General features: G+C 35.3%; 1 protein-coding gene, 1 long non-coding RNA gene and 1 pseudogene across 2 annotated transcripts; 1 reads left to right on the top strand and 2 right to left on the bottom strand.

Annotated features, from left to right (window-relative positions):
- Positions 1-129: 129 nt before the first annotated feature.
- LOC102602082 (putative disease resistance protein At3g14460) lies at positions 130-1,938 on the bottom strand (annotated as a pseudogene).
- An 11,178-nt stretch (positions 1,939-13,116) lies between these two features.
- On the bottom strand, positions 13,117-19,071 carry LOC102592489 (signal peptide peptidase-like). The gene is made up of 12 exons (XM_006356300.2): positions 18,947-19,071; positions 18,469-18,567; positions 17,529-17,644; positions 17,280-17,431; positions 17,077-17,162; positions 16,844-16,971; positions 15,246-15,296; positions 14,809-14,895; positions 14,636-14,705; positions 14,099-14,235; positions 13,932-14,009; positions 13,117-13,403 (listed from the first exon to the last, which is right to left on the bottom strand). The coding sequence occupies exons 2-12, from the start codon at positions 18,506-18,508 to the stop codon at positions 13,329-13,331; spliced, it is 1,020 nt and encodes a 339-aa protein (XP_006356362.1). The 5' UTR covers positions 18,509-18,567; positions 18,947-19,071; the 3' UTR covers positions 13,117-13,328.
- A 2,282-nt stretch (positions 19,072-21,353) lies between these two features.
- LOC102591589 (uncharacterized) lies at positions 21,354-22,189 on the top strand. The gene is made up of 2 exons (XR_368013.2): positions 21,354-21,730; positions 21,903-22,189. It is a non-coding gene; the product is annotated as an uncharacterized lncRNA (long non-coding RNA).
- Positions 22,190-22,376: the final 187 nt, after the last annotated feature.

Raw genomic sequence — 22,376 nt, 5'->3', positions numbered from 1 at the left:
TCTTGGTTTCAATGTGGCAATAGACACTCATGTTGCTCAACAAGATTTTTAAAAAGGGAAAGCAAAGGGAAGTAAGCAAAAATAGAAAGCTTGTGAGGAAAAAGAATAACTTACATTTGTTTTAATGCATTACCAATCGATCTCTATGTTCGAGATATGAGCGATTTCTGGCCAATATTCCCCCTTGTCAAATTCTAGTAGTGGTTTGAGCAATGGGAAGTCGGGAACATATAGTTCAGAGAGGGAAGGGGGCATCCCTTTTACCGGAAGGGATTTGAGATAAGGGCAATCCCTGATGGTCAGCTTAGATAGGGAAGAGGGCATCTCTTTTACCGGAAGGAATTGGAGAATTAGGCAATCCTCGATGATCAGCTCAGAGAGGGAGGAGGACAGTGCTGATTCAGGAAGTGATCGGAGCACATGATGGCGAGATAAATGTAGCTCATAAAGAGATGAGGGAAGCCGCCCTTGTTCCAGCATTGACTGAATTTGAGGTAAATCAGCCATATATAGATATTCAAGAGAGGTGAGGCTTTCGAAAACTTGGCTGCTTAATGTTTTCAGATTGCGTATGGTAAGTCTTTGAATAGAGGAAGGCAACTCCGAATGCTCCATTTCTTCATCACTGCCATCATGTGCGATCACTAACTCTCTGAGACAGGGGAGTTTCTGTAAACACCACACCTTTCGACCGTTCACTAGTTTCGTGCAATTACAGATCTCAAGTACTTGTAAATTGAAGGGCAATTCTCCTTCAGGAAATGACAGTATTTCTGGACAATGCCACAGATTCAATGTTTTAAGAGATGGAAGGAGTTGCTGCATACGTTCTGGCAGCCACTTCAGCTTCTTACAGTTGAAAATACACAAATACGCCATCTGTGTCCCCGAACATGCCACCGAAGTTATTTCAAGATTCTCACAATTCCAAATATGGAGACTTTCAGTGGCAGTAGGAATCAAAAAGCTAGTAAGGTTGGGGCAATGTAGTACCCTCAATTTGCGTGCTCTCCGGAGCAACTCAGGTGATATATCATCTATAGAATCACAAACTGGCTGCTCTAATTTCAATTTCTGGCAACGAGATATCCGTACTGTCTTCAAGGTACTTGGCAGAATGCTAAAAGGTAAGGAGGTAAGAGAGTTACAATCAACAATAGATAATTTATCAACATGTTCCTTTCACCTCATCTTTGCCTTCCGATCTTCCCTTCTATCAACCACATTTTGCAACTCTAGAATTGATAGAGATCCATACAAGTTATGTACTTCACCCAAATCTTCCATTCTCGAACCACCACCACCACCTAGAAGAAACTTGACTCCCACTAGCACTTGGAGGCTTTTCAACTTGCTCAGATGTAGCGGCATCTTCAACCGATAAGTGTTGCTTATGTCAAAATGATGTAAGTTGATTAGCTTTTCCATCTGCAGCGGTAAATCCTCAAGAATACTACAATGTAACAGGAGAAGTGTCTCTAAGTTATACAACACACAAATGGAGTCTGGCAACTTTTTTATATCCGTCTGAGAAAGGTCCAAAAATCTGAGGAGCTTTAATTCGATAAACAAGTCATTTGACAACTCAACAATCTGGTAATGAGACAATGACAGTATCCTCAAGGATCTTAGACTTGGAAGTATGTTATGTTGCACCCTCTTGCTTAGAGGGTAACAATTATCGAGATCAATACATGTCGGAAGCAATGTCCTCAGCTGCTCCAATTTGTAGAGTGGTGTCAATTTCTCAAAGTCACCATATCTCATTGAATATGATAAGTGCCAACTTTTTTCCAACATGTGAGATCCTTGGATCTCTTCCAACCTGATACAAAGTTTTGAAGATGCAATTTTGGCTAAATCGTTGACAAGATCATGCATTAAGAATTTCTCTATGTTCCCTTCAGAAGGATTTGGGACCCCTTTGAATAATGATCTTGATCTCAACTCGAGAAAATATTGGTTGCCTGAATCTTGAATTATTTCATTTTTATGTGGTACGAGACCATTGGCAATCCACAGATGAATAACTTGTTCTTTCCTAAATGGATAATCTTTAGGAAATATTGCACAATAGGAAAAACATCGCTTTAAATGTGCGGCAAGATCATTGTAGCTCAACACTAACGCTGGTAATATGTCATTGTGTGGCAACTCCCATATTTCACTTCTTAAAATAGGTTTCCACCCTTCAACCTCTGATTTGGAGCGTAACACAAAATGATTTTGAGAAGATAAATGTTTGTATCTTCAATTACTAACAACTTGTTTATTTTACCTGTTGAATGCTAAGAGTAATATGTGATCAAGAATGATTTCTCTCCTTCTCTTTTGCTACTTGTCTTGCTTGTAATTGGTACAACTATGTTTTATCCAGAGGAGAATCTAGGATTTTTCGAACATGGGTGCACCAAGTAAATTGTATTGAAGTGAGAATTGATCCTTAATCCTCAAGGTCAAAAGCTCAACATTTAACCATGTGGACCATTTAGACTTCTTGTAGTACGGGTGCAAGAATATAATATTATACAAAATCTTAAAAAATATACATATAAAATATCTAATTTTACGAAGAGACCACGAGTGCGGGTGCCCTATTTTTTGGCTGTAAATTCGCCACTGGTTTTATCTACACTCTACAGCTGACAGCCATAGAATAAAAGTAGCAGCAAAACTGTCCTTTTGAGTTTTGCCCAACAAAAGAATAATGGAGTGTGGTTTCTTGACTATTCAAAAATAAAAGAGCTTAATATGAAAGGCGGAATGACCCGAGAGACACCTGTACTTGGCTCCATTTATCACCTAGACCCTTCAACTCACATCTTTGTTACTAATTGCAAAATCAAGACAATACCAGTAAGTCTTCTCCAAAACATTATCATCATGGGCTCAATTTAGGTCCATGTACAACACTGTCCCAATTGATGATTAACTTTAAGTAAGTGAATGCATCCTTAAGGGAACCTTTTGGGTTATGGTGTAGAATTAAATATTTAATGACGTCATCAATTGTCCTATAGGCTTACAGTCAGCTGGCTGACGTGTAATAAGAATTATTTATGTGTCTCACGCAACTGATACCTACACTTTGTTTGGATGATAGTTATATATTGTTTCATAATGTATCGTATTGTATTATATCGTATTTTATTGTTTTAATGAATACAATGTTTGGATAGATTGTATGTTTCGTTGTCGTTACATAATGTCACACATCTATAATTTGAGTGATAAACCTACAAGAAAAGTAGGGTACAACGTAGAGCTATTATGAAAAGATAGGATAAAAAATGAAATATGATTATTAAAATATAAATATAGATAAAATGAGATGAAAATATAAAGGTAACGACGCCCATCATTTTTAATTCGTGCCGATAGTTTTGCAAAATCTTACGATTTGGTTTTCTAATTGTATAAATTTAGAATTTGTATAATTCGCTCCCTGATTGTATAAATCCAGAATTTGTATATACTTACCCTAGATATTTGTATACGATTTATGAATAAATTCATAATTAATTATCCTGTTTGTATATTAGCAAACGAAACATACAAAAATTCCTAAATGTATAAATACAAAATTTGTATATACTTACCATTGTTGTATATTCACAAGAGACTAACCTCCATTTATATATATTTGCCCTGTTTGTATATTTGCAAGCGAAATAAACAAATTGTAGTCTCCATTTATATATACTTACTCTGTTTGTATATTTGCAAGCGAAATATACAAACCACAACCTCCATAGCAAACAAAACTACAGCTATGAGGGCACAATTACCGAAACTATAGCTATAGAAAATTTTGATCAAAGCTATTGGATTATATCAAATTCATAGCTTTCTCTGTAACTTTGTCCATGTATGGGAAGATTTCCGTTAAAGAAAATATAATATAAAGAAGAGAAAGAAAAACTAAAAATAAATAAATTTTAAGCAATATAAACTGAAATACATATACATCATTTAATATGTAATAACATCAAGAAATAATGCAAACATATTTCACTCCTCAAAATCTTCCTTGTTTCTTATACTTTTTAATATTCAAAGTAAAAGGAATATCATTCACGGTTCAACAACAATCAATATTTCACGATCAAGAGTATAATACTTTTTAGTAGTGGTTCTTATTTATCATATATATTAACGATTGAAATATGATTAAAAAATAATTTCAATTTAATAGACTTCTTTCTATATACCTATGAATTTCATTATATTTAGAAATGATACATTGAAAGAATCCGTTAGGTTTTCCAATATCAATAGATTGATAGTTTCTTTCTTGTATCTTTCCAAAGGAAAAAAAGATCTCGGAAAGAGTTCAACAGTAGTATGTCGTTGATTGCTTTCCTTATTTTATTGTATGTGTAAATTATCTTAAGGAAAGCCTTATTGTTTCCTCGTGTGAGGATTGTATAACTTGTATCTATCCATTATTAAATGATTTCACTTAGTAGAGTCTTAAAGGCGGCCTCTTTGAAAAGGGGTCGTATTAGTTGTCCTAGTGTAAAGAGTCAATATTGGTCATTGGCATTACCGAGGTAATATTGATTGATGTGATAAGGGGCATTTTGGTGATTTACATTGAATTTGACCTACTTAAGAGGGTTGTAACGTTTACATGTATTATTCTTTCATTCTCGGTGTTGTCACATTCTTATAAAACCTACCTACTCTTCCCTCTTTATTCATCTCTTTGGCTTCTCTCTCGCTCTCGCCGCTTAGTTTATGTTCAGTAACAAGGTTAGTTCTATTTATCCTATTTTTCTCTTTATTTTTCCAATGTGGGTATTGTTCTTCTCCTTTTGTTGAATTTTTATAGATCCTGCCCCGCCCCCTTTCTTTTTTTACGCAATTCCTTTTCAAGAATAAATCATTTTTTATTGGTGGTCTTATCCTCAATATACTTGTGGTTAGGAGTGTTCACAGTTTTGATAAAAATCGATCCAGACCAAAAAAATATATCGAAACGATTCAATAAATCGATTTTATTTGGGTTTGGTTTCGTTTGGTTTTAGATTTTTGAAAGCAGATATTATTTTTTATTTTGTTCAAAAAGGGGTCGTATTAGTTGTCCTAGTGTAAAGAGCCGGTATTGGCCGTTGGCATGGCCGAGGTAATATTTATTGATGCAGTAAGGGGCATTTTGGTGATTTTCATTGAATTTGACCTACTTAAGAGGGTTGTAACGTTTACATGTGTTATTCTTGCATTCTCAGCGTTGTCACATTCTTATAAAACCTACCTACTCTTCCCTCTTTATTCATCTCTTCGGCTTCTCTCTTGCTCTTGCCGCTTAGTTTATGTTCAGTAATATCTTCTTCTATTTTACCCCCCCCCCCCCCGCCCGCTCCCTCTATTTTTTAGGCAATTACTTTTCAAGAATAAATTAATTTTTAGGTGTTCTTATCCTCGGTATACTTGTGGCTAGGGGTGTTCACGATTTGAATAAAAATTGATCCAGACCAAAAAAGATTCTATCGAAACGATTCAATAAATCGATTTTATTTGGGTTTGGTTTCGTTTGGTTTTAGATTTTTGAAAACTGATAGTATTTTTGGTTTTGTTTGAAAAAACAGAAGAAATAACTTAACTGAACCGATAAATTATATATATACATGTATTTTATTATTATACATACATAATATATTACTTTTATAAACACTTTTAAAGATCTTATATATGTTTTCATCAAAATATATTTTTAATTTCTTTATGAAAGCAAAAATGTCAAGATGAGAACATTTATCTTATTGGTTATATTTTAATTTTAGTATTAAAAATGCATAAACACCAACAGGTTTCATGTATATGACTAAAAATGTCACAGTCACTTCTTTCAAGGCCAAAATGGTGAATTTTGAAACTTTATTCATAAGAAAATTTAGTCATCGAAAGTTCGGTAACGTCGGTCGTTCTAACTATTTCTCATTTTGATGAATTATTGTCACTTTTTTTTCATTTTGAATGAATCATTTCTTTTATTTTTGTGTATGGTTAACAACCAAATAACCGAACCAAATCAAACCGAAATCGATAACAACCAAACGGATAAATATTTATTATATTTGGTTTGATTTAATTTTGAAAATTTAAAAACCGATTATGTTGGTTTGGTTTTGATTTTGACCAATAATCGACCCGTGACAACCCCTATTTGTAGTAATTGATTTTTGTTAAGATTATAACTTTGTTATTAGGGATGGCAATTGGGGCGGGACGAAGCACTTGCGGGGAAAATTTGCATGAGTCCGCGAACACTTCGACCCGTCCCACCTCGCCCCGCATAGCAAAACAATTAGTTTTTAATCCATCTCGCCCACCTTGCCTCATATGCAAGTAAACTTAATCTCTAATGTTTGATAATGTCACGCCCCGAGCCTACACCCTGGGCGGGATCGGCACTCGAAGACCATTGTTGGCCCCAAGCGAACCCTTGGCCTGGCTTCTTAACTCAGCGGAAACCTAACTCAACAGAATAACTCAATGCAATGAAAGGTCATAAAGCAGCCCAACTGATAAAATCTGGCCAACAGGCAACTCGTGTCTCAAAATAGAATATATATATATACATAGATGAGAGACTCAATACTAACTGACTGATTGTCTGTCTATGAAGCCTCTATAACACTGAGATGGATGTTGGGACAGACCCCACAACATCCTAATAAAGCAAAACTAGGAACACAAAATAACAGAGTCCTCAGGAAGGCAAAAAGGCTCACCACTGACTCTGGAATGCTCAGCTGGATCAACGGCGTGCTGGATGCTGATCCTGGGTACCTGTGTCTGCATCATCATAAGATGCAGGCCAACTGGCATCAGTACATTGAATGTACAAGTATGCGAGTTGGAATGCTAAGCAACATAGGCTAGAAGGAAATCTGGAAGAAACTGAATAACTTACCTGGCTCAACTCAACTCAACCTGACTGACTCGTTTCAATATAAGGCACATTAAAACAAGTGCAATATAAAGAAAAGTTGTTTAAAACATGCTATAAACTCTGTGTACGCAAAGATACAATAAGTCTGAGATGTATGTAGAAATACAAATGAACTGATGTATATAAAAATACAATAATTATTGTGGGAGTTTCTCTCACCGACAACCATCACATAAAAGCTATAGTGATGATACAACGATCAACCTCACGCTGCCAGAGCATCCTACACCTGGCCAAAGGTATAGGACCTGAACTGCCTAATGGATCCACTAGTCTAATTTGAAAAGGATTCATCTAAAAAGTATGAACCTCTTCTGCCCATGATGGTTACATGGTTCTATGGGGACTGTGGGTTCTTTGAACGCTCCCCCAATTCGGTGCTCAATACTACTCCCAAAATGTACTAGCTCTTTTTTTTTTTTAAAACATTATTTCTTTCTGCTGATTTGAGATAATTACTCAAACTTAGCTCAAAGGCTATCTTGAAAATCTCAGTTTCCTCTCTTGCTTCATTTAGAAAGCGATTACTCTTTTTCTAGAAAACTAGCCTGAAGGCTCTTTGGAGATCCCAGTTTCCAATCTTGTTTAAATGTGAAAACATTTCTTTAAAACTTCTTTGGGAATACTTAGTTCCCTAATAACTTTTGAGAAATGAACTCAACTCTATACTCCTGGCTTAACTTGAAACTTGAGCCTTAAAAATGAAGTTAAAACGCTTAATTAAAGACTCGAAAAACTTGAAGAAACTTGCTTTGACTTGCTTCTTAACTTCTAGACTTGACTCTAACTTCACTTGACTTTGATCCGAACTTTCCTCAAATTGGATTATGAATTCAAGGGTAATAATCTCACGTTTATGGATGAGTTCTTGATGCTTAGATGTACCTTAGAGTGGTGAAAACAACTATAAAACATAGGGTACATTACCAAGAAACATGTATGAAAAAGTGGGGAAGGAAAGGGAAGGATTGGCGTCCTTGGCGCTCTGAGAGGCGCGGGGCTCCAGCCCTCAAAGCTCAGAAGGCCTGGTGGGACGCTCTGCATGGCGCGCCGCCCCAAGGGTGGAGGCTCAGAATCCCTTTTGGGGCGCGCTGGCTGGCGCGACGCCCCAGCCCTTTTTTCCCCCGAAAAATCCAACTTTTCTCCTTTGTTTTCCAACTCTAAACCTTCTTAACTTCAAAGGTTCCAGCCCCCAAAACACTTAGAATCATAAAACCCCTTAACATACAATAGATTCAACTCGAAATCACAACCGGAAACATGCACCAAACCAACAAGAACTTCAACACAACCACAAGACTTCAACAAACACAACCAAATCTTTTCTCGAAAATTAAAACGAGTTTGGCATCTGGGGGAATGAACCAACCCAACACTATGATCTCACATACCTTAATAGGGATAACCCTTGACGAAAACCAAGACGACCTCTTCTCTTTCTCCTCTTCTTTCTCTCTTCTCTCAAAAGCCCTAACTCTCACTTTAAAAGGGAAAACTGATTTAAAATCAGTCTAAAACCTTACTATAACCAAAAGAAATGGTTAGGGAAAAGACCAAAATACCCTTACAAATTCGGAGTAAACTGCCCTATGCCGACAACCCAACTTCCAAAGGGCATAACTCACTCATACGAACTCGGAATCAAGCAAACTTGGCGGCGTTGGAAAGATAATTCCAAGAGCTTTCCAAACATAACTATAAATACACCTAAGTCATCCTGATCTAGGAGTTATGACTGTTTGAAAGTGACAAAAACACTATTTTCAATTTCAAGCTTCTTCATAGTTAGTTCAAATTGCAACATGTCACAGATAATTTTTCCCCCTTCACAGCCCTGTGTTATGAGCAACCAAGACCAAATCTCTAACAGTTGTCGTGATAAGGGAAACTCCAAAAGTCTGCTTATTGAAAACTCACCTCAGAAAAAAATGAAGATTGAGATAGAATGCAAAGACATTGATAGGATCAGTCACCTACCTGACGCTCTTATTGTTCAAATTATTTCTCGATTGTCCATAAAAGATGTGTTCCGAACAACTATTCTCTCTAAAGATTGGCAATACTTCTGGACTTCTATCGACAACATTGTTTATGAAGAGGGGTATGGTCGTTCAGATAGCTCGACAGTGCACAAATTCATTTTCTTAACAGATAATGTACTACCTCTCCTTAGCTGCTCTAGCATTAAAAAGTTCAGTCTAAACGTCGAGTTCACAACTAATGATGATGTTGTGTCTTATTTTTCCCATAATTGACAAGTGACTTGAATTTTCTATGAGTAAGGAAGTGGAGGATTTACGCCTGAATATACGCGATAGAAATATTAATTCAAGTCAGCCCCAAAGCTATAGCTTGCCACAAGTTCTCTGCAGTAGTTCATCGATTGTAACACTCAACTGCGATAATTGCATAATATCAGAAGATTGTGTACTAAATTGGACATCTCTGAAGAGTTTAACGTTGCAAAGTTTGTTTCTCCTGGATGAACACATTAAACAAATAATGTCAAATTGTCCTCAATTGGAATCTTTGGAGCTACATGAATTTTGTGGTTTTAGTTGTTTGCACATGACTTGTCCAAAATGTAGGCGACTGCAGTTGACCCAGCACGATCATCCTTACGGGGATTGGTATTTATACGAAGGTGATGTATGTTGCTTAGAAATTGTTGCTCCATATGTTGAACATTTAACGATTACTAGGGTTTTAAGTCATACGAAAATTAAGTTCGGGGACTTGTCATCTTTGAACCATGCCACTTTTAATCTCTATTGTGATGAATATGATGAAATGGATGTAAACATAGAAAAGATTTGTTGCTAAGCGTTCATTGTGCTAATGAGCTAATACTCTCATCCCGATTTATCAAGGTCAGTTATCAGTCCCAAATGTCTTTAGTCTTTTTATGTTAATTGTGAATAGAGCTCCTCTTTTTATCATCTGCCTCATTCTTTTGTTCAGGTGATTTCCAATTTGATGTTGGAAGAGGAACACGTCTCCTTACCGTTGATGGAATGCAGATACTTGACAATAAGTTCTCGTATTTCAAAACTTTCCTTCCCAATGCTAGACAACCTCTTAAGGTCAACTTGTAATTTGAAAATTTTGATGATATTTCCTGATAAGCCGGTATGTTTTAAATTCACGATATATTTATATCAAATGTTTATTGATCCTCTATAGACTCAACAACTTCAATTTCATTACTATAGTTGTTAAGCTTAACGCTTACCACCTAACCTAATTTTTCCTTGTTCAGTATTTGTAGTACCATCCTTTTTTTGAGGTCGAAGACATTGATTTGCTGGAAGACATGTACCTCTCCTTTGAAGAAAACATATCCAAAGTTTCCTTACAAAATTTGAAGAATATCAAGGTTATGTCATTTTGTAGTCGCACGCGTAGATCTGACGCAATGGAGCTCCATCAATTCTTGAAGTTCTTACTTGAGCATGCAATAAATTTGCAGAAACTGGTTATAGTGCCAGAGCATAAGGAATGCAACAGTTGTTCTACTGATACCTCATTCCTGATGAAGTATTTGTTACCTTTTCCAACAACTTCTATGAGTGCAATTATTTCCTTAGGAACAGTTAGTCATAATGTTTTCTATAGTGATGTTTGAAACTCTCTTGTACTTATAAAGACACATAAGATTGGGATATGACTGTAATTCAGATATTGCTTGTTTGTTTGTATGGCCAAGTAATTTATTTAGTCATTTTTTACTGTTGAAATATCATTTTGATGAAGTTAGAAGTTAGTATATGCTAAGATTTTTCGAACCATTCTTCGTAGGTGTATAGGTTCATACTTGGTGATTAATTCCTAACTATTTATGGGTGTTAAGGCTCAATTATAAGTGTGGAAAGTGTATTGGATGTGAATCAAGGTCATAAGGGCCTCCTAGCATACGAAGAGTTTTGTGGCCTAATACCAGCCTAATAACAAGTCTCAGAGTTTTCTTTCCAACGCATTTGACCGTTCGTCAATCTGAGTTATGTGCTAAAAGTTATGTCCATTTCAGTGGGTACTATGTAGTCTGCGCGAACCGCCAGGCGACTGCGCGGGAACGTTAGTGTTATTGCCATGGCTGTATGACCTAGGCTCCAATTGCGCACGTTCGCTCTGAAATTCTTTTAGTTTTCTCTTCTTTTTATAGTTTGAGGAGGGGTCTTTTTGTCATTTCCTCATTCCATAACCCGAACCCTTGACTATTAACTTCCTTCAAAAGTCAAATTTAATTAGATTTCATATGTTACGATAAACTCCTCTCTTTTTGTCCAACACTTCAAAAAACTATATTTACAAGAATGCTAGAGATTGCAATCACGATTCTTCCTCAAACTTCAAAATTAAGGTATGTAGGACAAATGGCTGAAGGATGTAAAGAAACATATTAAATATTATTGTCAGTAATGCTTTATAAATTTGTTACTCCAAAACATGTTTTCAGTCTAAAATATTACTGATAGTAACAATTCTTTAGAATTCAATTACGGACAACCGAATTCTACATATTTAAAATCTTGCATATGTGCATATATTTTTTTTCATACCTCATAATTTGCGGATAAGATTGATATAAATATTTTGGGAATGTACGTAAAGAACAAATTAAAATGATGCATTTTAAATTAGTGGTCAGCATAGTTATTACATAAATCTATTGGCTCAAAACTATGAATTTGTCATAGTCAATCAGCTTCATTTTGCAGAACTCTTTATTCAATCATCATTCCAACAATTATGAAAACTAGACTCAAAGTCCTTCAATTTGATGTGTTACAGGTCTTCTAACTCTCAATATATTTGGAGATATGCTCATCACAAGTCAAGATTATACAAAACTCTATTATAATAAACATGTCACCTAAGATTATTGTTTCAAAGCTCCCTTTGGCCTCTAACTTTCGTCTAAAAATTTCAAGTGATTTTATATAGTTATTACTTGGTATAACCATCTAATTTTTATTATTCTCCGGACATCTCAATGACGGTTGATGTAAAATACAATAAATTGACTCGTCAAACATAAATTTGTTATTTTAAACGTTAAAAACTTATGGGATATTGCATATACACATCCTCTAAAATCTTTCAGTTCAATTGGAAGTACTTCATCCCAAGTCCTTCCGGCACTTGAGTGTGTATTAATTGATTATCATCATAGATCTTACGCTATTAATAGCTCAAACTATTAGATGAGGGTTGATAGCCCCAAATCTTTGTTATTAGTTGTTTCCATAATCTTCACTTCCTTATCCGAGCAAGTTTAGAATTGAGGCAAGTTTCAATGTTTGCAATCATCAAAAAAAAAACTTTACAAAAGAACCATTAATGCACAATGGCTGACACCTTCATGCGAAGATTTAATATGAAGAATTCAGTATCCTCACTTCGATTCTAGGTTACATAACCCTAGTTATGATGCTTAGCTACTCATAACTTTGTACAAATAATTTAAAAAATTGTAATAATCAAAGAACATTATGATAATGAGAAATAGAACAAACCTTGAACTAAAACTCAGTATTTGCAAGAATATATGTTGTTTGTCCAAAACTCATGAATAGAAAGTAGTAATGTAAGGACCCTAATTTATGGTGTATGCTCTCCAATGCGTGGCTTGTCAAAATAAAATATCAACAATATAAACCGGTTATCAACCCTACAAAAGTTTATAAATTCTACTTATATTTTGACTTGAAACATGTCTAATCACATATATTAGCTCGCTCACATCAATCATACTCAAAACATATCAATATATGCGAACAAAACGTAGCTAAAATATGGGTAAAATACAACATGATTATATAAATACGCTCAAGATCAAGTATCGAACTCCAAGAGGAAGGACCTTTTTTAGGATTAGAGCAAAGGTCCCAAAAAAAGCTTCACAATGTATTGTAAGGTATAGTTCTCATGGCAACACTTGTGAGAAACAACTATTAGATGTAAAATAAACCTTACATTGTCCTTTAATATTCCCTTCCAAGAGAATGAACCTCAAATGAGATTAATACCATTTTTGCTAAGAAACATTTAGAGAATTCACAAATTAACTCTCAATAAGGACCAATAATCTGAAATCACCAAAACATTTCAAAGAATCTGCAAGTGCAGTGAAATGTGTAAAAAGGGTAACCCCAAAATGAAAGAGAAAAAATTGACATTTAGTAATATCAATTTTAACGTATAACATAAAAGGCCAGTAGTATTGATGGTCAGTCTCAAAAATCTAATACAACAAACTTTGTTGCTTAACCAACAATCTCTGCTACCTTGTGTGACTATTAATCCACGGCAATACATAGCCTAATTTGAGGGTCATTGTCTCTTTAATGTCAGTCTGTCTACTTAAGACTCATTCTACCTTCTTGCTTTCTTTGGCTTCAGCTTCTTCCGCGTCTTTCGTCTTTCCTTCATCAAACTCCAACAACTGCTCAACAAAAATATCAAGAATACAGTTTCAGCATTTGAAACGGAAATGTAATAGAAACCAAGGCTTATTCCTTCATATAAAAGGTAGTGAAGGTTTGGTTCATACTCTATAAAAGATTATCAATTCAAAAGGCAGGAAAAAAGTTTTAATCCTTTAATGCTTCACTCGAAAAAAAAAGCAAGAAACCTTCCTTTCTCCTACTTTAAATATATTTCAACCAAGCCATTAGATGCACTTTCTCGTATGAACTCCTAGACTATGTTGCTCGAACTCTTCAAAAATGTCTGGGATACTACAAGAGTAGTGCATTTTGAAGAATCCAACACGGGTGCAGCAACAATTTTGAAGAGTCCGAGCGACATAGCTTCTAGAAGAAGTGTTTTTGCCAAACATCTAACGAGGAAATCTAATCCCATACAGTATGTAACTAAAAAATGGGAGTAAACAGCATATAGAAGTCAAGAGCCATAAACAGCAAAGTCAGCTAGTAGACTTGGTAAAAACAGTTTGTCAAGAAAAACATACAGGCTTCACATCCCCGTTCCATATGCAATGTACCGCCAAGAATCCAATTACAGCTGGAACAATATATAGCAGAGCAGGCTGAAAAGAAACAAATGTCAAGTCAACAATTATGGCAACGGTTTCTTGCAAGGGATATAAAGTGTTAAAAGTTTAATTCAGACACCAACCTGTGCAGCTTGGAACCAGTTCATAACAAATATTGTAAGTGCCAAACCAAATGTGTATCCTAAAAATGCACTCTTAAAGTATTGGGGCTCCTTCCCCCTGGAAACATCAAAACGGAGTGCCAATGCAACAAAAATGCCTGAAAGATTGAAGTGATCAAATGTTACCAAGTGTATTTACTCAATCTAAGGAGGAGTTGCAAAAGAAAATGATGTAAGACCATGGCAAAAAGCAAATAATAAGCATTTGTGAAAGAAAAAATAAGTTCAGTAGCTAGAGTAAACGAAATAAAGCTTTTCTTCAATATGGTAAACCTCATCCCTCATTCCTTCTCGAGGGACCAACAGTGGTTTTTTCCACCTTTTCCTCTTACTGTCTCAAACCCCAAACCTCATGGTTTGAGATGGAGGATCCCTCCGTTATGCTTAATCTCTCTGGTTTAGTCATAGCTAATAATTTGTAAAGTTGCATTCATAGCTATTTACAATTAGCACAGGTCAACAATCAGAAATGAATTTTTAGGAAAATGGAGGTTATACCTGGGATAACTATATCTCCAAGACCCAGCATTGAGAAGGGGCGTTTAGCATCCGCTGTGGGAAACAAAAGCTGCAGACAGAGCAATTTTATACTCAGGACATAGTAACTAATAAAGGTGTGGAATGGAAAATTTAAAGAATCAGCTACAAAAAAAAAAGGTCACTATACACACCTTGATAGGAGCATCAAAAGATTTGGCTACACTGACCATCACTGGGGTAAAAAAGACCCAGAAGATGTCATACACAAAAAGTCCTGCCTGCATTTTTCAAAAGCCATGGGCATTCCACATCAGCGACAAGTTAATGATTATAGAAAGTTGTATAAGCAAGTGCTAATGCCTATGTGAAAGAACGCCGTAAAGAAGCCTAAAAACTCTACCATTAGGGGTTAATATAATATGATCCAAGCAAAGGGATGTCTTTGTGCAAGTAAAACCACTAGAAATATCTCATGAAGTTCTTTTCCCACTTCTTCAAAGGGATATTGGGAAGAATCAAATAAGGAAAAACAAAGGAATTTTTGGTTCAAGGCCAGAAACATAAACAGAATGACACCTATGAACCATGTACAATTAATTACATATAATACACAAATTTCTTCACTTACCAATAGTATGGCACCAGTCTTAAATGATCCAAGTGAAAGCATTTCAATACCCTGAAATCAAAAGTGCAAAGGAAAATCCGTATCATTCATCAAGGTAGACATGATGAGACTTAAGAGGGGACCAAACACTTTTCAGCTCTGCAAAAATCTCCATTCATTCGAAGCATACAAATAGATAATGTAATGTTGGCTCAATGTAAGGATCCAATGTGGGATGTAGGTAGGGCGCATGTCACAAGTAAGAACCCTATCAATGACAAGGATCCTGGTGTTTTAGTGGGAGCACGGTAGAGGGGTGGGCCCATATTCTACCAAATTCATAAACGTAGGCCAATCATATGAGATTTTCCCGTTATCAATAAATAAGAAAAGAAAATAAAGGCATCAAAGTGCCATCACGGATCCAAATTACATAAAGATGGGTCGCCTTTGCAGCTAGACAAACACAACTATGCTTGGTCCTAGAACAAGTGTAGACAAATGTGATTTATTTATATGAAAGTTGACCTCTCTATTCACGCCACCTAGTTTGATAAAGGGTACATATTAAAATAAAAAAGAAAAGGAATCAATGAGTCTTAAATTGGTACTTCCTTTGTCCCAATTGTATGATACTCTCACCATTTTGGCATATATCCTTCCGTCCACTTTATGTGATTCACTTTGGCTAGGCATGAAGTTTGAAAAAGAACGAATTTTTTTTGAATCTTGTCTCTAAAACAAACCATAGATGTTTGTGTGGGCCATAAATCATCTCATTAAGCGTAAAATGAAAAGTTTAAAGTTGAAACATTTCTAAATACAAAATAAAATACCATTCCTTTTAAACGGATAAAAAAGGTAAGTGCATCACATAAATTGGAATAAGGGGATTTTTAAATAAGCCATAATAACATCTACTACATAAAATTGGATGGAGGAAGTATACAATATACTCTACCTAAGTCATATAACATCCATCTAAATTAAACATATTTTCAAAATAGGAAGTCCATGTGAATTTGGCCTCTGAAAATGAAGAAATTTTAAGACTCTATTGTCAGGACAAATGATATACTAACACATCAAGCCACACAAACTGCGTTTGAAGCATGAAGCTCACAAATTATATGATTGGCGAATATCCAAATGCTTATTAATGATGCAATAAACAGCCAGCCAGCAAAAGAGCAGAACACCTTCATATCACAAACTCAGACACCGGACTAGTGAGTGGTACTAAACCACATTTTCTTAGAATGAATGATAAGATTTTTTAGTTATTAAATGAAATTGATTATGAGACAGGAGCCAGATTAGCCATCAACCCATTACTACTAGCAGGCTTGGCAGCTTATCATGCATTGGTAACTCAATATGGGGGCGCCCACACAAGATGTTTGTTAATATGGAATAAGAAGTGTTGGAACAATAACAGCTGCAAATCTCAAACACAGGAGAAATGTGTATTTAACTGAGAGTCTGACTTTTGCAAGCAGAAAGAAGGGATACAACAACTACGCCTCATCCAAAACAAGTTGAAAGAAGGAATAAGGGAAAAAAAAATTGGTGATCCAGTAAAAATGAATAATGTAACTTAGATGGATATGCTGACAAACCTGAATGCAAAAGGCAAGGCCCAAAACGTTGTTAGCTAGCCAATGCTTCTGTTTAGCATACCATACACAGAAAATGGTTCCAGGAATTGCAGCAACAATCTGAGACCTTGTGAACTCAATCTCCAAAGCTGAAAAGGAGGAAAATAGATAACTAAAATGAGCATTGTAAGCCCAAGGATTCTTCTAACAGGTTCAATTGGCATTTTCAGAAGAGACAAGAAAGTAGTCCCTACAGCGGAAATATGGGAAGTGCCATATTATGAGATCATCATTCCACTTATTTGGCAAAAAACGCTTAATAGCAGGTAACAATGTTGCCCTGTAAAGCCACAAAGAAAGAGATGACATAAAGCACATGCACAGAAAAACTACTGTTCAGTAACTTAAAATAGAATATATTAAGCATAGCAGAATGATCCATACGGAGAGAACATACGAAAGTGCAGCAATGCCAAGTACGAAGAAGTAGCACGTCAACACAGCATTAACCAGGTCTTTTGACAGGAATTTAAAAAGCAAGAACAATGACAAGAGCATTGCACTTCCAACCAAGGGAAACCTCATTGCATGTTCATTAGACATTGTTTCCTGGAGTACAGCAATCAAATATTTTAGGTGACATCAAAACAGACAGGACTGAAAAAAAAAAAAAGGGAAACTGCAACTTGGAGTCCAGAATATATACCGAAGGTGGAGTAGGCTTAACAGAACGGCAGCAACCCACAAAGACAGTAAGGCAGGCTGTTACAATGACATTTACATTTGGATCCACATTCACCACCAGTGGTGCCAGACTCAAACCTGAATCCACCAAAAAAGCAAGAGTTTCAAGGTAATTGCATCAACATAAAATTTAAAAGTGATTTAAAATCGCCATGACCACCTAATTATACTTTCTAATCTCCAGATAGCATATATTATTCGAGAACGAACAAACATTGAGAAAAGGGGTTTAAAAAAAGAAGAGAAAAAAACTGGCAGCAGGAAAATATCCTCGAGGGTACATGTAAATTTCTAATATCGGCATAGCTAACTATAGGGTAGAGAAATGCCCTCAACAAATCAAAATGATGAAACAAACATCCAATACATAAGAAAATGGTAAAAACGTTTTTATCAGATGCATGTATTTTCATTCAGCTAAAATGTTATTAAGAACCCATTCTGCCATATATGTTTACTCAATGAACTGGATATGTAGAGTGGAACCTACTGTATTAATAGTTACAGTACATGTCTACTCAAATTCCAACTACACAAAGATAGGAAGTGCAGCTGCAGAGAAAATCAAAAGGTACAAAACTTAAGTTACTTCTTTTATTTTTATGATAGTGGTATCCAAACCAACTTGCATGCACCTCAACTAATTCCACCAGGTACCTTGCTACCTTCCACCAGCAAAGGTACCAGGGCTGCTTGGATAGATGGGGAAATATTGCCTAGTGTTTTTGCCTCAACCCACTTCATTAACCACAAACCGTACTCTTGGGTGCAAAATTTAAGTTGATACTTGGCATGACTCATCTTGCAAAGTATATTAAACAAGAAAAATAAGCATTCACCTACATTGTGCCTCTCCAATTAACAACAAAGAATGCATGAATCACAATCAACAGAAACCATACCTAACAAAGCAACATTCGCGATACGCTCCATATTCTTCATCCTCAAAGGTATTAAAATGCAGAACTTCACTCCAGTTCAGACTCCCCAACAAGAGGAACCTATAAGACAACCAACATCATGAGTACCAATTATCAAACTTTACATACAACTGAATCATACCTAAACAGAACAAAAGCTACATCACAAAACCCACACAGAAACAGCAGAAAAGTAATCAAAAATCAAGATTTACCCACTAAAAATCACATCTTTATCACAAGTTGAAAATCTCATAAAAATCGTTTCTTTAGGCAAACCCAATTTACCAAATTCCCTAAATTTAGCCTCTGAATTTTAAAATTGCAAAATCAGACATTGGAATCAACCATTTTTAACATAAACCCATTTTCTTAAAACGTTTAAATTACAATAAAAACAACCCAATAAACCCAATCAAATGGGAAAAAAAAATCTTGATGCAAATATACATATTTTTACCTTACAAGAAAACAAAAAAATTTGATGTGCGTTTCTCTGCTGATCTTCAAAGCACACAGATCGGCGAGATTTTTGGATTTGGGAATTTTGCTATGTAAACATTTTATTGGTTTTTATTTTTCTTTTCTGTGCTAATAAAATAAGGTTTTAGGCTTTTTGTGGGAAAAAACACGTCAGTATTGGTTGTTCTGACCAATGAAAGACTGCCACGTAGCTTCATAAAATATCTAAGTTTTAGTGTAGTAATTTAGTATTGGTATTATTACTCCTAAAAAGAGAGAAAATAACAAAATGGATTGCTCATATTTTGTGAAGGTTCAAGTAGTCCATTAAAAAAAATGCTAGTTTCGGTAAATATAAGTTACTTAAAAATACCCTTGGCTCTATGAACAATTTTGGATAAGAATATATTACATTTAACATTTAAAATTTGATAGCATGAGTTTGTTTAACTGTCAATAAAGAACGAAGAGCTCATTGGTAAGATTGAGAGCATGGTTCATTTCACACTAAAACAATGGAGATAATTGATAGAGTATTGTTTTGATTATACTAATTTTGAGGGTAAATTTATGTTTTTCCTTATTGCAGTTACTTATATCGTCGAAGGTATTAATTGACAAAAGTAATTATACTTTATGAATTTTATTTTAATATTTTGAAAGACTCAAAGGGTGAGTCCTATTGTACTTTGGTATATTATACCACATTCGTTTCGACAAAGTTGATGGATCAAAAGGTTATCAATTACATAGAGAAATTTGTACAATTACTCAAGATACTTCATGTGTATCTACTTATTTTACAAGATTGTGTGTACTTTGGGATGAGTTTGATGCACTTGTTCCTCCACCATCGTGTGGTTGTGATAAGTCGAAAGTGTATATTAGTCATCTGCAGTATATGCGCTTATTTGCTTTTCTAATGGGATTGAATGAGTCTTATAGCCAACAAAGGAGTCAAATACTGATGATGATACTTCTACCATCCTTGAATAAAACTTACTCAATGATCATTGCTGATAAAAGTCAAAGACTGACAGTTGGTTCATATTCAGGAATTGAATTGGGTGAATCATCAACTGCTCTTTATGTAGGAAACACCAACTCTAGCAGACCTAACTATATTTACAAAATAAGTAGTTTTCATGTTGGAAATGTTAATCTAGATACTAATGGTTAAGGTTATCAACAAGCTGGGAACAAAACCTCTTCCAACGATGTTGGTTATTATAATGAGTTCCAGAATACTTCAGAGAGGAACAAGAAGAATTGTGGCTTGCAATGTGAAGTTTGTAAGCTGAAAGGACATACCAAGAAGACTTGTTACAAAGTAGTTGGGGTATCCTTCTGGTCATCCCAAGTTTAGATATAAATTTGGTGGGATAAGGATGGAAAATGTAGTTGACTGTGATGATCCTTTTAGTGCAGTTGTGAGAAGCCAAGGTATGCAGGACATGCATCTTATGGAGCAGCCAACATTTACAAAGGAACAATATGGACAGATACTGAATATGCCATCAACATGATAGGTGAAGCTGACATGGTAGGTATTGCACATGCTTTTTATGGTAGATAATAATACCAATAGTGATCACAAACACTCGATAGTTGATTCAGGAGAAACTAAGCACATTACCTCAAAATTAGATGTATTGTTTGACACGTGTTTTGCCAGCAATTTCATTTACCTAATGGACAAGCCACTACAATTTCTCATGTTGGGAAGTATAAATAGGATGGTAGAGATGTCTTAAAAGATGTGTTAGTGGTACCTGATTTCAAGTATGATTTGTTGTCTGTATCACAACTCACCAAACAACTACAATGTTCAATCAAATTTTTCCTTGAGTTTTGTGTGTTTCAGGATCACTCTATTGGGAAAGTGAAAGGGATTGGTAAAGAAATTGGAGGTCTCTATATTTTGTTGGACAACAATATTCATCATGACATTAATAAAGGACCAAAATTGATGATTGTTAATGTACACAATGCTGGAGAAGATCTATTATGGCACAAGAGATTAGGACATCCATCCATAAATTTTCTCAGGAAGATGTCATTAGCATTGGAAGGATAGGACAACATCATTAAGGATGAATGCACAGTTTGCCCTGTGGCAAAACAAACTAGGCTGTCATTTTCTTTGAGTTGTACTAGAAGTAGTAGTATCTTTGATATGGTACATCTTGATGTATGGGTGTCCCTAGACATAGCTACTCACAATGGTTTTAGGTTTTTTTTTTTTACATTAGTTGATGATTATAGCAAGATGACATGGTTGTATTTGTTCAGATTGAAATCATGTTGTCACTTTGTTAAAGAGGTTCACATCTATCTATATATAATAAAGGGAAAAGGGTCAAAAATACCCCTCAACTTTAGTTTATTAGTTGACTATACCCTTGCCGTTAAAACAAAGTTATTTATACCCTTGTCGTTACTAATTTCACCATTTATACCCCTCAATTGACGGAAATCCCCAAATTAACCAATTTTTACTTAAATTGCCCAATTTTAACCCGACTCGACCCACCCAATAATATAACCCATTTTTGTTCTATCTTCATTCTTGTTCATCTTCATCTTCATCTTTAAACTTGTGGATTCCGTAGCTTTAAGTTCTTCCGAAAAATTCCAATAATGTTCTTAAGCTGACATAGGTTGATACATAGGCATTACTATTCATCAATTTATAATTTTTCCCATACCTGCTCGATATAAAGTTCAATGTTGGTGGCTGGTTCCTTGTGAACTATGCGAGGCATAAGAAGATTCCAAAGAGGTATGTGTTCCTTTTTTTTAGTACTAATAATTTAGTATAGTTTTTGGTATATATTAATATCCCTGATACAACCATTCCCAACTGAAAATTTCATTTTAATTACTTGAAACATGAACTGTATCTCTAACTTCAGTCTGGTGGCCTTTTTATTTTATTTTATTTTGATCGATAGAGCTAGGTCTTCCTCTCTGATTCCAAGAACTGGTCAAACATGGAAAACTGACTCTGCTCTCTGCTCTCTCATCCAGACCCACATCGCTAACAGTGTCCAGCCATCACCGTGAAATCCTAACTCCGGTAGACCGGAGGAAATCAACAACGACGAATTAGAGCTCCAAGCTCCAGTAATTTCGACAATTTTTTAGATCTGACTGAAAAATAATGCTCCGATTATCTGTATTTAATCATTGTTGTGTTCTTGTGTTTTTGGGTTCATAGCCATTATTACATTATTTTCGATATTGTTGGGCTGTGTTGGATGATTTTATTGTTTTTGAAAAGGAACACAAGTTTAAAGATGAAGATGAACAAGAATGAAGATAGAACAAAAATGGGTTATATTATTGGGTGGGTCGGGTCGGGTTAAAATTGGGCAATTTAAGTAAAAATTGGTTAATTTGAGTTAGTTTGGGGATTTCCGTCAATT

The sequence above is a fragment of the Solanum tuberosum genome, unplaced genomic scaffold, assembly GCF_000226075.1.
Source record: "Solanum tuberosum cultivar DM 1-3 516 R44 unplaced genomic scaffold, SolTub_3.0 scf00217, whole genome shotgun sequence".
NCBI lineage: Eukaryota > Viridiplantae > Streptophyta > Magnoliopsida > Solanales > Solanaceae > Solanum > Solanum tuberosum.
Note: the sequence above shows the minus strand (reverse complement) of the source record. Positions and strands in the feature narration are given on the sequence as shown.

Bases quoted from the DNA above. Each gene is read 5' to 3' on its own strand.
- LOC102592489 (XM_006356300.2), bottom strand. From the start codon at position 18,508: ATGAAGAATATGGAGCGTATCGCGAATGTTGCTTTGTTAG. The intron at 17,163-17,279 runs GTATGTTCTCTC...GTGGCTTTACAG, and splicing joins CTTGGCATTGCTGCACTTTC to GGCAACATTGTTACCTGCTA. The intron at 14,896-15,245 runs GTAAGTGAAGAA...TGAAAAATGCAG, and splicing joins AGACTGGTGCCATACTATTG to GCAGGACTTTTTGTGTATGA.